The sequence below is a fragment of the Dysidea avara genome, chromosome 3 (assembly GCF_963678975.1).
Source record: "Dysidea avara chromosome 3, odDysAvar1.4, whole genome shotgun sequence".
Taxonomy (NCBI): Eukaryota; Metazoa; Porifera; class Demospongiae; order Dictyoceratida; family Dysideidae; genus Dysidea; species Dysidea avara.
In genome coordinates, this window is record NC_089274.1 from 6075828 (window position 1) to 6092858 (window position 17031).

The 17031-nt window shown below is 38.1% G+C and overlaps 1 protein-coding gene across 1 annotated transcript; it reads right to left on the reverse strand.

Moving 5' to 3' along the window:
* Positions 1–743: 743 nt before the first annotated feature.
* Positions 744–10102, reverse strand: LOC136249078 (uncharacterized). The gene is made up of 7 exons (XM_066040985.1): positions 9028–10102; positions 8446–8566; positions 8261–8395; positions 3396–3723; positions 3133–3329; positions 2884–3078; positions 744–1248 (listed from the first exon to the last, which is right to left on the reverse strand). Exons 1-7 carry the CDS (start codon positions 10083–10085, stop codon positions 1108–1110), a joined length of 2175 nt encoding a protein of 724 aa, XP_065897057.1. The 5' UTR covers positions 10086–10102; the 3' UTR covers positions 744–1107.
* Between the last annotated feature and the right edge of the window lie 6929 nt (positions 10103–17031).

Here is a 17031-nt window from a genome sequence, read left to right on the forward strand (position 1 = left end):
CCAGTGTATATTGCATCAAACTATTCGAATACACGTAGTCGCCGGTTGCACCAAAAGCACACGCGTACGTGACTTGCTGTTGATATCGATCAGAGAGAGCAACTCACGGCGAACTATATAGCAATGTATAAGTCAATAAATATAGTTTATTTAGTAATAATGTTAAACCGAGTCGGGTCATCCAGGTCCTGCTTTACAGATTATTTGGGTCTGACCCCACGCGCTAAATTAAATGTGGACGTGTAGATACGTGTTACTACACGTCATAGCGTAGCTCTGCTCCTTCGTGAGCCACGCCCACTTACGTAAATTACAGTCTGTAGATGTATAGTAGCCACGTCCATTCATCAGTGTGTAGGTATGCACGAATCTACACCCACTTACGTAAATTACTGTCTGTAGACATATGGTAGCCACACCCATTCATCAGTCCATAAGTATGCACGAATCCACGTCCATTATTTCCTGCAGGCTTATGTAGAGCCACGCCCACTGATCAGTTGTTATTGTATGAGTCATAATCTAGTATAATAGTGCTGTGAGTAACTCAGCAGATATTTAGTGGTCATGAGCTTGCAAAAAAATTCACAAACAAGTGTAGCACAGTAGGGATATTCACTTTTTATTGTTTTACAGTGTTTGGACATTATGTACTACTCCGATCCAGCTTGTTTCAGTACTTTTTATTGCAGCATTATACACTGTCCCTAATCTAAATTCCAAAATTTTTCTTATACTTGTATATAATATAATTATAGTCATGTGTATTTTGTATGTATGCACATAATTATATGAAATCCATGGTAAGTGGTGATTGTACCCAGGGGTGTGCACTGCTTGAATCTGCCAAGTGCATGCACACCACCTGGAGTGTTGCCACACCAATCAGCATGTTAACACAAGACAGACCAGTGCCTCGTTTTTTCTATAAAGGAGAAATTGACCAATGTGGCCAAAAGATAGGTTTTCAGCTAGGTCGCGATTTTTCCTTCATTAAACATTTGTGCTATCATGGATCCGTATCAGCATGATGTATGTATGTATGTATGCATACAAAAAATAAAAATTGACTCATTATTCTTAGCTTCTGTGTATACTAGCTTTGTCTCACAAAAGAATTCTCTTAAATACATTTACAGTTTCTTCTGCTGATGGTCTTTCATTGCTGTTCACTTTCAAACACCTGCTAATGATGCTGATGAATTCTTTTTCATTAAGAAATGGTTGTGCTCTTTCCAATTCTCTTATCTGTAGGAAAATAATGTATCATAATAAATTGAGTAAAAGATAAGGCAGCAACTACATATATAGTTCATCTGACATAGTGAAAACTGTAAAAGTATACAGCATGCGTAGCTATATGCTAGTGATGGACCAATACAACTTTATCACTATCGATCTTATACCAATATAATTATATATTTTATGTGAAAAATTGCTGATACCAATCCAATACGATACTTGTACATAAACACCTTACTATACTAACGCATTTGCTTATCAGGTGCAATTCGCTGGTTTTGTCGCGGAATATATACAGCTAATTTATGGCTTTAATAAATCTTACTTTGTGGCTTACTGTCCTTATACCACTGTACTAATTAAGTGATTGCTGGCTTCTATTAAATAATTCATGTGTTTATATTAAGCTAAAAGTCAGCAAATTTGCAACACAAGTAGTTTATCTGTTTGGTGCACCACTTTGGTAGCTATCCAAGAGTTGAATATTTGGAGGAAACATATCTCAGCAGCTACAGATCTCTTAATTTTGTGTGCACCTATAGTATGTTCACGTTGAGCTGAATCCTCAAAAACATTTAATAACTCATGGATGCAATTACACATGATCTTGAAATTTGGCTCATTTGTAGTACTGCTTGACCCGCTAAAAATATTTCAAAATCATTTTGTTCAAATGTTCGACATAATATTTACGGCCAATAAAAATTTTCACAATACATTTCCTATGGGGAAGCCATATAAGTACAGTGTTCATTACAGCCCTTTCCCGAACTTGTAATGGAGCCAAACCGTACGTGTCTGTTGTTGACACCTTTGCTGTTACCAATAATCATCTGGTTGGCTGAAATGTTAACTCTGTTGAGAAAAAATCCACTTTTAATTTTTAGGTGTTTTTCAGGATTCAGCTCAACGTGAACATACTATAGTAAAGGAGTGGTACAACCTGTATGCACTCATGACCAAATGCATATTGTTTTGTCATCTCTAAAATGCTAAATGATTAAGTAGCCTACTACAAAGGTGGCCTTTCTTGAGAGAGTCTTACAATTAAGGTAAGTTGCATTATGGACAATCTACTAGGGTGTTTATTTCAGAAGTTGAAATATACTTTTACAAAGCTGAGTTATGAGCATTAGATTTATTGTGCCATGTTTTGATCTACCATTTTAAAGGATACAATTGCCATCCTATAATGGATTTTTGAAAGTGTTTATGTATAGGGCTTTCTATTATTTGAATATTTGGTGAATATTCGAATACCAGTTTGGGTATTTGAATATTCGTTTCAAAGGAAATATATAACATCCATGTGTAGAGTACATAGAAATTCTTGATCCTATAAATAAGTGATCAAATCATGTTGATTCTGAATTGTATTACAGAGGCATCTTGTACAACAGAATTATTGATATCTCATCCATACCAATGCTGAACAAGAATATTCGGTGGTTGCAAATAAGGAATATTCGAATAGTAAAAACCACTATCCATTTCATAGTGAGCCCTATTTATGTATTCTTTAGAGTGTTTTATATACACAAATATATCTAATGAAAATAATTTTAAATTTCCCCCAGGATTATTGACCAACAAACATAATATGATGTTTAATTCATAGTTGTAGTTATTATCAAGTCTTACTTTAGTTGTCTTCTCCCAAAGTTCTTTACCAGATGGATGGCTTTTAGATAGAAGAAGAGAGGCTTCTTCCCTCTGTCTCAAAGCTGCAGTCTTCCCAATACAAATATTCAAACACAGACATCCAAATGACCACATGTCAACTGCAAATGTGTACAGTGTTTCGTAAGGTCCTGATAGGGTGATGTGCATGGATACCTGTAGTTAATACACATATCAACCAACTACAACACTATAAACACACAACATCACCTCAGGAGCCCGATATCCTGGTGTTCCTAGTGGCAGGATGGAGGCAAACTTGATCATCTGGTCGGTAGGCTCTTTTATACCAAGTCCTGGTACAGTACCAGCAGAGTCAAAGTCTCCAAGTTTGACTTGGAATTTTGAACTACATCTACAACTCAGTGGTTGACACCGACATTGCATCTTAATCATAATGTTGCTGGCTATTAATTTTATGAATTACATTAGGTATAATTATGTGTTACTACTTGATGTAAAACTTCACTCACCTTTTACATCCCTGTGCACATAACCATTTGCATGGAGATGTGCAAGAGCTTTAAGTGTCGCTGCCAATATAAATTTTATGTTGTTAAAGCCTGTCTGCCACTTCCTAATGTCATTTGAGCAGCTCTTATAAAAGTGTTTTAAGCATCCAATTTCTTTGGCTGATAATACTTGTCTCAAGTCATAGTCCATCCTTGGCATAAAGTGAAAACAGTAGAATTTTTTGGAATGTTGCTCATGTTTCTCTCCCATCAAGACTGCCAAAAGGGGAAGAATATTTCTGTGTTTCAATGCAGAGTGGACATTGACTTCATTTGGTCGGTACACAGTCTAATTTATAAACCACATTAATAATGTAATGCCAGCACTGCAACACAAACATGATAGTGCACGTAGGAATATTATATAATCAGCAGAATATTTGCAGTTGATGTACTATATAGTGCATGTACTGCTAACTATGCAACCATATTCTTAAGGAGAACAGAACTATCATAACACAGTTTTTCAAACTGTAGTTTTGTATTTAATGCTCAACTTAAATTAATTTTCTGTGTATATACACTGTTAAATTGGGGTGTAATTATAACACTTTTATGGGGTGCTCACTCCACTGTTTAAAAACAGCACCTTATAGTGTCAAATAAGAGTGTTAGTATAATACTCCACAGTGTTCTACACTATATATCAGGTTATGGTGACACTTTCATTGTGCAGTGCCATCCTTATGAGCACACCTTTGCAAGGTTATACTACACCCATATTGTCTTGTGGTAGCAACTATGTAGTGTTATGCAACACCTTACTCCACTGTTTAAAAATAGCACCTCATGTGGTGTTAGTTATGGTGACAATTTCACGGTGTTGTCATGGCTTTTCACCAAGGGTGTTGTTATATAGCTACAGTGGGGTGTTATAGTGACACACTAGGCATTCATTCTAATTTTCCGAAGCTTTGATGGGGGATAGTGACACACTAGGCATTCATTATTATTTTTCTGAAGCTTTGATGGGGGTGGAGTCATTTCACTTACATTGATAGTTATTTATTTAAGAAACACAATTGACCTGTGAAATACAGTAATTCAGTGGGATTATAGATACACCTACTTGCTTGTCTTTCTATACTTTATAGTTGCAAAATGTACTTATAATCTAACCTCCAAAGAAACTTTTAATTGTGGGATTTCATTCATATATGAGGGTGTTACATATACACTGGTGTGACCATAACACCTCTTAAGGTGCTTGTTATTTTCAGGAGCACTCCCTCAAATTTAGAAAACTATTGGCGTTGTGTCAATTTTAACAGTGTACTCAACTTCTATGTTTAACTGGGTATTCTACTGTTTACATGCTTCCTCTATAGTTAAGTACAGAAGATTACTTTGTGGCTTTGTAGCTATACTATTCACTTTTAGTTGTTAATTGGATGGGATAAGGTTGTGTTCTGTATTGTATGTATGAATTTATACTACTGATACTACCATGTAAGGTGGAACACTTCTTTAAAAAGGCCACCCCTGAATAAGGGACAGCCTCTATATATAAAGGACATCTGTCTAGGCTCAAAATCAAACCAACACATGGTAGCAGTTTGTACACCCATTGAACAAGGATGTCTTTATGATGAAAGAAATACTTGATTGACACAGACACATTTAGGTCGTACTTATTTACTTAATAATGTAATTGTACATTAGCGTGTTACCCTTAAGGTTACGGTATAGTCACGGGCAATCATTCAAAATTTTGAATGCCTATCGATTCTTTTTGAGAAGGCCATAAAACCAGTCTAGCAGCGTGAAAAGTTTTAAATGAAGGTGAAGCCCTTCATATTTAATGTTTTTATCTAGCTACAGTTTAGTTTGAAGCAGGTAGAACACTTCAATTTGTTGTAGTAACACAAGTAAGCCAGCCCGTACATCGCTCAGTTCCAGCTGTCACTACCATGTTTTTCCGCCGCCAAATACAGCAAAAGCTGTAGGCTGTATTGGCATTTCTGGGGCATAGTGATACTGTATATTAGATTTATTAGGTCCTGTGGAAGCGTTTTTGGCGTGTTTCTTCTTAGTGCCTCAGATACAAGCCTTCAAAAAGCTTGTTTCACTCGAAAAAACCACTAAAAGTTCAATAAAACGTCTATACAACCGGTAACTTTAAAAATCACTTCCACAGGACCTAGATATTTTAGTTGTTTAATCACTTGTGTTGAAATTTATAAGGATTCAATAATCTGTTAGTCTGGTTTTTGGCGGCGCGTTTTTATAAAACATCGCCGGCTCTGTTGTGGACCACACACCCAAGAACAGTCATTGTTCTGTAGTAAAAACAAACAAGCACAATTAGTTGTATTGCTAACACAACACAGTTGTTGAAATTATTTATCCCTACTTGGGTTAGAGCAGGTTTTGTAATTTGTTCCGCCCACACGTTTTAAACTATTCCGTAACCTTAAGGGTTTTGCTAATCAATAAATAAATACATAAATAACTTGTTACATTTATTATATCAACCCATAGCACTCTAACATAAGTATTGCTGTTTCCTTTCCAGAGGCGTAGCTAAGGGGGGCATTTGCCCCCCCATCACTAAATGATTTTTTTAAAACCTTCGTCACAAGTTTACCAGTATTAAACTGACACGCAAATGACTGTAAATTATGTACACTACTACTCGGTATCACCAGCGGTTGCTAGTGAATGCGCAATTGCGCACACACAACATTCAACTCGCTCGTGAATCCATCGAACGAAAATATTAGAGACATACTTCTATATTTAGCCTAGATTACTCGCGTGATAGAACATTTTTGAATCTAAAAAGAGTGACCTGCTTCTCTGTGGCAGGAGTCACAAGTGACAAAGGAGACCAGATGACGCTACGAACCTACTGCCTACGAGGTGATAAAGTGTTAGCTAAATAAATGTACCAAGTTTATTTTATCGAGTCGATCACACTGGACCTTTGTACGTACGGCAGTGCAGTCTGTTTTTACTTTGTCAGTCAGTCAGTCAGTCAGTCAGTCAGGTGGATCAGTCAAGCTTACAAGTTCTGCTAGCAAGACAGGTGGGATTTCGTGCAATACATGGCATTTCAATTTTGCCGAGTGAAGTGAGTGAATACGTCATCCTGTCAGCAGTGTGCTAGGACTGCAGCACAGGCTGTGGCTAACGTAAAGTCACCTGTATTTGCACTAAAGTATTAGCTCTACCGGACTGTGGATGAATTTGTTGGAGTACAGTTGTGGCACGTGCGATGATGCTCGACGAATATAGCTACCTCGATTGGAAGCAGTCAGTACTGAAATAGTTACGTAGCTAGTTCTTTAAGCTGTAATAATACAACACCGCATGTTGGCTAGCCCACCATTGGGTCATTAGCCTTTTTTGCAATCATGAATGATTTTGAGTGTTTCGTGGGGGTATGCCTGCCCCTCCATCACCTTCTGGCTAGCTACGCCCCTGTTCCTTTCTGTATAGGTACAATATATATATAAGCTCCAGAATGGAGTGTGAAGTCACTAGTGTTGTCAGCTTGTATAGGTGTTGATAATTGCAAAGTGTTACATTAGCCTAAGATTTTTACTCAAAGCACCTTAAATTGCATTAATGGTGTACTGCTATGATCTTTAGGTGCCCATGGTGTTGATTACAAGTATTGCTGCAGCAATTTATCCTATAAGAGGTGGAATCCTGACAAACAGTCACTGTGAAAAAGGTGGGATATAAGATGATATTTCCATTGGCTTATTGAATACAAATAAGCCTTAATATAAACCCTGTATTATACTCATGTTATACTTTAGTATAATGCATACTATACTATTACATATATGGTTTCAGTTTATTTACCACATTACCTAAAATAGTTTATATCAAATATAATGTCCACACTATACCATCACATATATGGTTTCAGTATGTTTAACACATTAACTAAAGCCTTACATGTGATTGTTAGTATACTACAGGTTATATCAAGCTTTTTTGTATTCAATAAGCCACTGGAAATACCATCTTATATCCCTCTTTTTTCACAGTGAGTGCTACAGATTAAAAGTGGCATAATATTGGAAAAGATGCAGTCATTGCCCCTGGCACAATGGTACTACAGAACTAAGGGCATTGCAAAGCATCGTTATTGGGTGTTACAGATAAGGTGCGATCATAGTCCCACTGATGCATGGTGCTACAGAACTAAAATAATGTTGCAATGCATCTTTTTTGGGTGTTACAGAACAGGTGCAATCATAGCTCCCTGACACATGGTGCTACAGAACTAAAGGGGTGTTGCAACACATCACTTTGGGTGCTATAGAATAAGCAGCACCAATGGGTGCAGCCATAATCCTTTTTTGCTTTCGAGGAGTGCGGTCACAACACTCCTTTGCTTTTCCAGTTAAACAGGGGTGATACAAGGATACCCAAATTTTAACAGTGTACTTAATTGATTTCTATCAATGTAAATCAGCAGACATCTTGTGCTTGCATGGTTTATTTCTGGTCCCTTTTCATCAATGTCCATCTGCGGCTATATACATTAATCAGCCATGTTAGCTTTTGTACTAGCTTATGATTTACTACCACCACCATATACAATTATAGCTACGATTCATGCCTTATTCTATGTGTATATCAGTTCAATGCAAGGGACCCGGCCACCTTATAAAACTAATTAAGATTTTGGAATTCATTCAACGTCCAACTCGGCAATTCAATGATTCTGATAGATAGAACAAATTTTAAAGGAATTCAAGAATTTTACTTCGTCATTTGGAGATTCAACATTAAAGATATGTTAGAGTACTGTATACTTCCCATTATAGCCTTACTACATTTTATCACAAATTCGTTTGCTGGCATACCTTTTTCACAGCATACTGCTTTTTTTCATGGTAAATTGTGAAGACAAATCCATTGCCACCCTTGCCAATCTTAGAGTCAGTAGCTCTACCAGCTGGTAAAGGATATTTCATGTTGCCAGAAAATCTTCGGTCACACTACGAGTATGTATGAACTTATACATAGCAAAGGTATAACTATGACTTACTGTATATATTATGTAGCCAGGAGTTTTGCAGTTTTGTCGATAATGAATTTGTTCACTATAATTTTCACCAGCTCCATCCTTTTCTATTTCTTCAACTTTATCCTTGGATGGCTTGTCAGAACTGTATTTGTTGCAATAAGAAGCACATGTACATTGCTGGAGATACCAAAGCATGACCTTATACAGCCTAAAATGGACCTTACTGAAATGGCCATATGTAATGTTGGTTAGTAAACTATCTGTCATGTACTGCATAATGTCTGGTTTGTGCTTCTACATGCAGCATTAAAATGGTTTTGGGTGTGTTGGAGACTCAACATTAAAAATAGCACTTTATCTTGAACATATACATTGCTACTGACAGGTTTTAGCCATTTAAACTTTATACAGGGAAAACATATACCATGTATGTATACTGTCATATCAGTTATAGTAGAGTCCCCTCAAAATAAAATGGCACCCACAAAAATGCTGTTATTAAAACCATCATAGAAATATCATGGGTGACAAAAAGCATGCTTACAGAAGAGTCTTAGTGCATCTATAACATCAAATCCAGCAATAACACATTATATGAAGTACCTTTCATTATATTTCAAATGTAGTTTTACTTTAATGATACCAGAAGAATCCTCTTTTTGCTTTTCTTTCACCATGAACTTATTACAATGGGGCAGTGAAGCAAAAATACTTGTGTCATACACTTGTACAGTGTTCCCTACTAATACTGCATAAGTAGGTTTTGTATATCCTGTAACTACAGGTTGATCGTGCATTGGCATCTTGGAAATGCCATTTCTTCTATGAGCTGGAATTCTCCAATCATCTTTGTTTATCACAGTTTTGTAATCATTTTGTATGTAAGGATCTTTACAGCTAACATACCCAGTGTCATTCTGTGTTGACTGCACATTTGAGTCGCATCCTTTATCCGATACACTGTGTTCCCCTTTTAGAAATGAATGTGTGATGCTGACTTTTCCACCATTAACTCTCCTCGGCTTTTGACTGAAATAGGCACTTCCTCTATTGCTACTAGAATAGCTAGTAAATGAACTGGCCAGAGAGAGTTTTTGTGGGCTTGAGGAGTTAAAAGAGTTTAAAAAGTGCATACATGGCTCTTTCTCTCCACGAAACAGAAACTCTTGCAAGCATGTTATACCGCTGGTTTGTAGATGATCCTCTACTATTTCAGCTCCCATTTCAGCTTGATACCCTACCACTCTTAAATGCTCAAATATCTTTCTGAGACATATGCACTCAGTACATGTCTGGGAATATCCAAACCACTTGACATAGCTGATCAAAAGCTTCAGTGCAAGCGAAAAGATGGTAAGAAGCAGCCAGTCAACTGGGCTATTGTGACTAGCAAATTCAAGAAGCTCCTCCACAAAATAGTTTCCTTGCATGACTTTCAATTTGTTGTTTTGTGCTTTAGTAAACACTTTACACCTTGAGACAACCATGGTGTTAAGTAGTATCAACTGCTTTGCAACATTGCTTAGGTCAACTATCACACGCTGAAATGTCTGCAGACTGAACAAATTCTCCAACAGAATGAAACACTCCCATGTTAAAATGATTATAGCGGCTGTTACAAAGCTGCTCAGAGTATTAAAGTCGTAAGCAATTGCAATCATTGTGGCCAAAGCTGTTCAGTGTGCCGTCACTGCACAAATAAAGCCACATGCAGCAACCACAGTTAATATATCCCCCATCGAGCAGGGACTTTTTCAACATGCATATATCTGTCATAATCGTAGTCATAAGTTATACACTGAGTGCTGGCGCATGCATTTGCGTAGTTGACAAAAGTGTTGTGCTGACATGGCAAGGGAGAGAAACCACAACAGTGCTCACCTGTTGGATACCGTATAGCTGGAAAGTTAGGCGAATTTGGCGAGTGAACGATGTTTTGCCAAACTAAAATCCGCCAAATCGTTTGTTCTCGCCAAAATCCTATCACGGAAAATTCGCCAAAGTTTCCGGCTATACGGTAATTATTATTATTATTATTAGCACTTTACAGTGACCAGTACTGAAGGTCTGACATGTGCTGCAGCCTTAGGATTACCTAACCTAATTTCAAGGACTTAGACCTAGTAAATGGCGATCACTAGATTTCCTCATTGTGCGTAAGGTGCGAGTTTGAACGAGGTAGCCACTCCCACTTATCAATTGAGGAAAGTAAGTTAATCTTCCTTGTGTTTCACTCCGGTACTGACATCCTTTTTTTAATCAAATCATTTAAAACTCCTACGGATAAGTTCAATATCCTGAACTATATGTCAGCTTAATATATTAACATAATTTTTTTTTCCCGGGGTGCCTGCACCCCTTGCCACCACCCCCAGCACCAGATGGTAAAAGTGCTGGACAAAAAGACTGTAAACTCAAAAAAATCAATGAGATGGCAACACTTGGCCTTCCGAAATAGCAAGGTCAAGTGCTCCAATGGTCACAGGGCTGCCACGGTGTGACCTTGCTCCACGCAAGCAGGTCACTGCTGACCTGAGCAAAGAGAAGCTGGTGGAACATCTAATCCATGACACAACACTGCTGTAAGATTGGCCCCGTTGAGTAGATAGCATAGAAGCTAGACGTTTATAAGCAACTGTAGCCGCACTACCCATCCCTCCAAACGTGGAGAAAACCAATGGAGTGAATGAGCCCATTTCAACATCTCTTATTCTCTGTTCATACATCCTTTGTTTATCTCTTTCAAACCTTCTGTACAAGGAAGAAACCGCTGTGTTTCGATAACTGGGAGCAGTTGGATTGAAAATTCTAACATCAAAGAAAGCCTTCTGATGACGACTTCCCCAAAAACCATGTGCACTTACATCTAAACGTGCCTCATCCTCCACATTAGCTGTGGCATAGTGAAAGGACTCACCAGACAGGGGTTGCAGCACTGGTTCAATGGCCACATTATGACATACTTCAGACAAAGCAGCAGCAGTGAAGTCCCTAAGTTCATTATGACGTAGAGTAGGGATCCAAACTTTAAAAATAGGGCTGGAATGCCTACGGCACAAGACAGCCCATATACCAATGCAGCTATGCCGAAACTCCTATGTTTCTCGCCTACCTACACTATGGAACTCTCTACCAATAATTGATCATACACAATCATTAGCTGTAATAAAACAGAAATTGAAGGAATTTTTATGGAATCATTTCTTAGCTAACTTTGACAATTCACCCATTATACCTTTGTGCATCCAACAATTTTAACCACTTGTAACTAAGGCCCCTATTCGGTGATTATTAGTTTCTCATCCAGCCTTTCTAATTATTATGATGCGGGCGGGAGGGTATTACCATTAGGCCACTCCAAGTCATACCTTAGTTTCTGGTCACTCCCAAGCCTACAAATGGATGCGGGCGGGCGGATGATCAGGACTTCAGGACTATAGACTCTACTGTGACAACATACTGTATGGTATTATTGTTTGCTCAATTTAGCAAATTCATGTTGATTTTGTTTTTAGTCAAACTTAACCAACAACATAAGTAGTTGTGCTTCGGCAAAAAATGCACTAGGAAAGTTGTTGATGGATCATGGCTAGCTATACACTGATGTATAGCATTTAAGTATATTTATTTATTTATTTATTTAGAATATACTATTGGAAATGTTTTACTCATGTAGCTATACTTATGCTTTCCAAGTGAAATAAATGTCTCATTAGCTATGTCAGGAAAGTATTACTATGACTTATAGCTAAGTTGTTCAAATGATCATGATCCAAAATGAAATTTAACTTCTATTTTCACATCAGAAATTCTTCATTCAAATGTGAAGTCTTAGCCCACTAGCTATGTGTTTCCAGCCTTCTATTCAGTAACCTTGAAAAAAGTAACTGTCAAAGTTTTGAGTCATTGAGTGCTCCAGACTAGTGTTTTTTAGTGATCATCTGGGAATGTTTAAACTATAAGGGTTTCTACTTACCAATCTAATTTTAGTTATGGAAAAGTTTAAGTTTAAGTTTAAGCTCACCAAATGTTGCCGGCTTTCCATACCCCTGTAGTGTTCAGTGATAAGGAATTTGAAGTTACTAGACTAATCATTAGAGGACTACATTTGAATTATAAAGTTAAAGCTATGGCCCATCTGCATGGACTAGTAGTTAATGCTACTGAAATTACTTTGGTTACAGAAGCATTAGTAACAGTTATAATCTGAACAGCTATATAATCAAGGACAAAACTAGCTATAGTTAGAAACATTTTATTAGTGTGGCATATATACCTAATATTAGAGTTAAGAGTAGTGTGACTGCTCTATTGGAATCCCTGACTGCTCTATTAGAGTATATCGATCTTTTGCAGTAAAAAATAAGTGTCTTGCTGGGTCACGTGCACTTAAGCACCTGTAATATTAATAATAGTCCTCATAAACTAGGGTTCCAGGTTTACCATGCGGGCGGGTGACCAGAAACTAAGGTTTGACTTGGTGTGGCCTTATACCATTATTGTATAATATTAACACACTGATGTACAGACCTTGTCCAAATTGTCTTTCTTTCTTACTACAAACATTTCCTTCACCAGCTGATTCTACTTTTCGTGATCGCCAACTGTATTTCGACAGTCAACTGAAAGCCTGCTTTGATGAAGTCGATAGAGCACGATTGCAACTGGCACTACAGCAATTTGCTAAGGAAAACAACAGTTCTCCTGGTGATATATAGCGAATTGTAGCGTTCATCAACAAAAATTATAACAGTTTGGTATCACGTGTTCTTCTGAGCATGCGCAGAGTAAATAATGGCTTACCATGCGGTAGCTTAAGAAGGATGCGGGCGGTGGATGAGAAACTAATAATCACCAAATAGGGGCCTAAATATGTTACTGTAGATGTTAGTGCATAGTTATTATTTGTATGTTAGGCTGTCAGTGTAGGTCACTGGTAGACCCTCAGAATTACTATTCTGTAAAGCATTATATTATTCGAGCGTTATTATTATTGTTATTATTATTGAGTGCTGTAAAAAATGGCGGATTGGTGTCGAAGTCGAGTGGTTTTGTGGGTCATTCTAGTTATTCTATGGTGTCGTCTAAGCGTTATTAAGAGTTTCTCTTAAGTGGGTTTTACCCTGGACAGCTTTCCTTTTTGTTGAGGGCTTCCTCGGACACACTGCCCACTGCAGTCAACTTACGTCGTTGGCACATACAGAGTAATGCCAAATGTACCTTGTGTGACTTGATCCGGCCAACTACAGCCCATACTCTAGGTGGCTGCCCAGTGGCACTATCTCAACAGAGGTACACTTATCGTCACAATCAAGTTTTGCATATTTTAGTCTCCAAGTTGACAACCCTTTTTGCTGATCACCAAGATGTCAAGGTGTATGCTGACTTAAACCATAGATTTTAGAGGCGCGCAAGCGCCTTACGCGCCTCTAAAATCTATGCTTAAACGGTTTGTGCTTTAATGAATCGCCATGCACAGGAAATCATTCCTTCAACAGTATTGATCACACCTTATCGTCCTGACCTCATTCTCTATCATTCCCATTCTTCTTTGACAGGTATTATTGAATTAACTTGCCCTCTTGGCTCACGACAGTACCTTGAGTCTGCTCACTGTCGAAAGCAACAAAAGCCTGAATATTTGCAGCTGCTTGCAGAGTTGGACTGTTTGAACATCGCTAATTATTACAGTACTGTGGAAGTTAGTGTCTTGGGTCACTTACCATTAGGGAGAGCAAGTTTCCATTGTCCTTAAAAACTTTCCTCCATTCTATGTCCACAACTGTACGTACAAGCTTAAATTGAGGAGCATTATCTGAAATGATAACATCTGGTTTGCCTCTACGAGAGACAAATCTTCTTAAGCAATTGAGAAACTGGCTGGCTGACAAATCTAATGTCCATTCCAAGTGCATTGCTCTTATCGAGAGACATGTAAAAAGCCAGATCCAAATCTTCTTCAAATCAGATTCATACTTCACATTAATAAGTCCCAAATAATCTAAACCCACAAATTGGAAAGGATCAGATCTGGAAACTCGTTCCCTAGGCCAAGGCGGCATAGATGGGAGTCGAAATGATGGCCCTTCTAGTCTTAGACACAATAAACATTGAAACAATACTCTTCTGACTTCTGCCCTTACTTGTGGAATCCAGTACTCTTCTCTTATCTGGGCCAGTGTATGGGCAACACCAGCATGGATTATTCTACAATGCACTTCAGTGATCAATAAACTAGTAAGGTGTTCTCTTCTAGGAAGTAACTTAGGATCTAATCCAAAACAGCCAAGCTGTAAAAAAAGTGTGCGGCCCTCAAAAAGGCTATGGTGAAAAAAGATGTGAAATCCAAGGTGGCGGCCAAGAAATGGCTGTGATGGTAGGTTAATGGTAAAAATTTTAATAACGACAATTCAGGTGAATTTGGTGCCACTTGGTCAATTGGCACAAAATTCACCTGAATTGTTGTTATTAAAATTTTTACCATCACAGCCATTTCTTGGCCGCCATCTTGGATTTCACATCTTTTTTCACCATAGCCTTTTCAAGGGCCGCACTCCTTTTTCTACAGCTTGGCTGTTTTTAATCAGATTTCACTTCTTTTTGTATTTGTATACCCCACCCCAAAGCTGGCCTATGACCAGCTTTGGGCCTTTTTAACCTATATTTTTTTCTTTACCATAGGAAAAAGAAAAAGATGAAGCAGATTTTATAAATACTTTATAACTCATTCTGATTTTATCAGTAAATGTACAAATTATATATATAATGCATATATTTATTACATGTCAATTAATCCCCACAGGATAATTTGCAGCTGATCTCTCTACTGGGTGACTTGAAATGTAGCTGAACTCTCTACAGGGTGATTTGCTTGTACGTAGATGAACTCTTTACAGGATTCTCTCTACAGGGTGACTTGACTCTAGCTGAACTCTCTGCAGGGTTATCTGTTTGTAGTTGAATTCTCTACAGGGTGATTTGTTTGCAGCTGATCTCTCTGCAGGTTGATTTGTTTTAGCTGAACTCTCTACAGGGTGATTTACTTGTAGCTGAACTCCTTACATTTCTAGCTGATCTCTCTACAGGGTGATTTGTTTGTAGCTGATCTCTCTACAAGTTGATTTGTGTGTAGCTGATCTCTCTGCAGGTTGATTTGTTTGTAGCCAATATCTCTACAGGGTAATTTGTTTGTAGCTGAACTCTCTACAGGGTGATTGCTTGTAGCTGAACTCCTTACATTGTGTCTAGTTTCTAGCTGATGTCTCTACAGGGTGATTTTTTGTAGCTGAGCTCTCTACAGGGTGATTTGTTTCTAGCTTATCTCTCTACAGGTTGATTTGTGTGTAACTGATCTCTTAACAAGCTGATTTGTTTGTAGCTGATCTCTCTGCAGGTTGATCTGATCTCTCTACAAGTTGATTTGTTTGTTGCTGATCGCTCTAAAGGTTGATTTGTTTGTAGCTGAACTCTCTGCAAAGTGTTTTGTTTGTAGCTGATCTCTCTACAGGGTAATTTGTTTGTAGCTGAACTCTCTCCACAGTGACTTGTGTGTAACTGAATTCTCTAGAGAGTGACTTAATTGTAGCTGAATTCTCTACAGGGTGCATGACTTGTTTATAGCTGAACTCTCTTCAGTGTGACTTGTAATGTTCTGAATCTCTACAGTGATATATTTGCTTAACTCTCTACATGCAGGGTGACTTGCTTCTTGCTAAACTGTCTATAAGATTAACTGTTTGCAGCTGAACTCCCTACAGAATAACATAGAATTCTATAATGGAGTAAATAAATTAGCCGAATGCTCTATTAGGGTGACTGTTCTATTAGAGTATCTCGATCTCGCATTTGCTACACGGAGTTGGCTTTCGAATCATAACTCAGTGGTTTGTACTCCGATTCTTCTGTACTACTGCAAGGACTTTCTATGAAGATTATTCCAGCTACACACCGATTTACAGCTCATTACTCTAAGCGGCTTGCCTAGTAGGCGTGAAAACTAATACTTTTTTATTCATAAAAATCGATCGCGTAATTGTGACACAGGTTGGGGTTTGTGTCATATCTCCATGGTCTTTATCTCGATTCCTTTCAAACCACCAAAAGGCACTACTACGATGGTTACTCCATCTACATAGCAATTTTCAACTCATTCCATGAAGCGATTTACCCTGTAGGCGTGACAACAAATCGGTCTTGTTTTACGCGAATAATCGGTCATAAATCCTGAGCTATTCATCGGATTAGCACCCAATTTGATGCTAGGATTCGCCTTTGGACTCCCGTTCTGTGTGCCAAATTTCAAGGCGATCGGAATACGCGTTTGCGTTTTATAGCAATTTTTGCAAGTGTGCGAAAACACGAAGAAAAAAACGAAGGGAAAAATCGAAATATTGGCAGCTCGTATCTCGGAAATGGCTGGAGCGATTTCCTTCAAATTTGGAATGTAGACTCCCCTGGCTGGCGGGAAACTCTGTAACAAATTTGATTCCAATCGGATAAGGGATCACCGAGATACAAAGGTGTGAAAATGACGTTTTCTTTTTCCCTGTTAATATACTCACGGTGTGGCGCGCCGGCTTCTTGGGCCGCACAACACACTACCGTGTG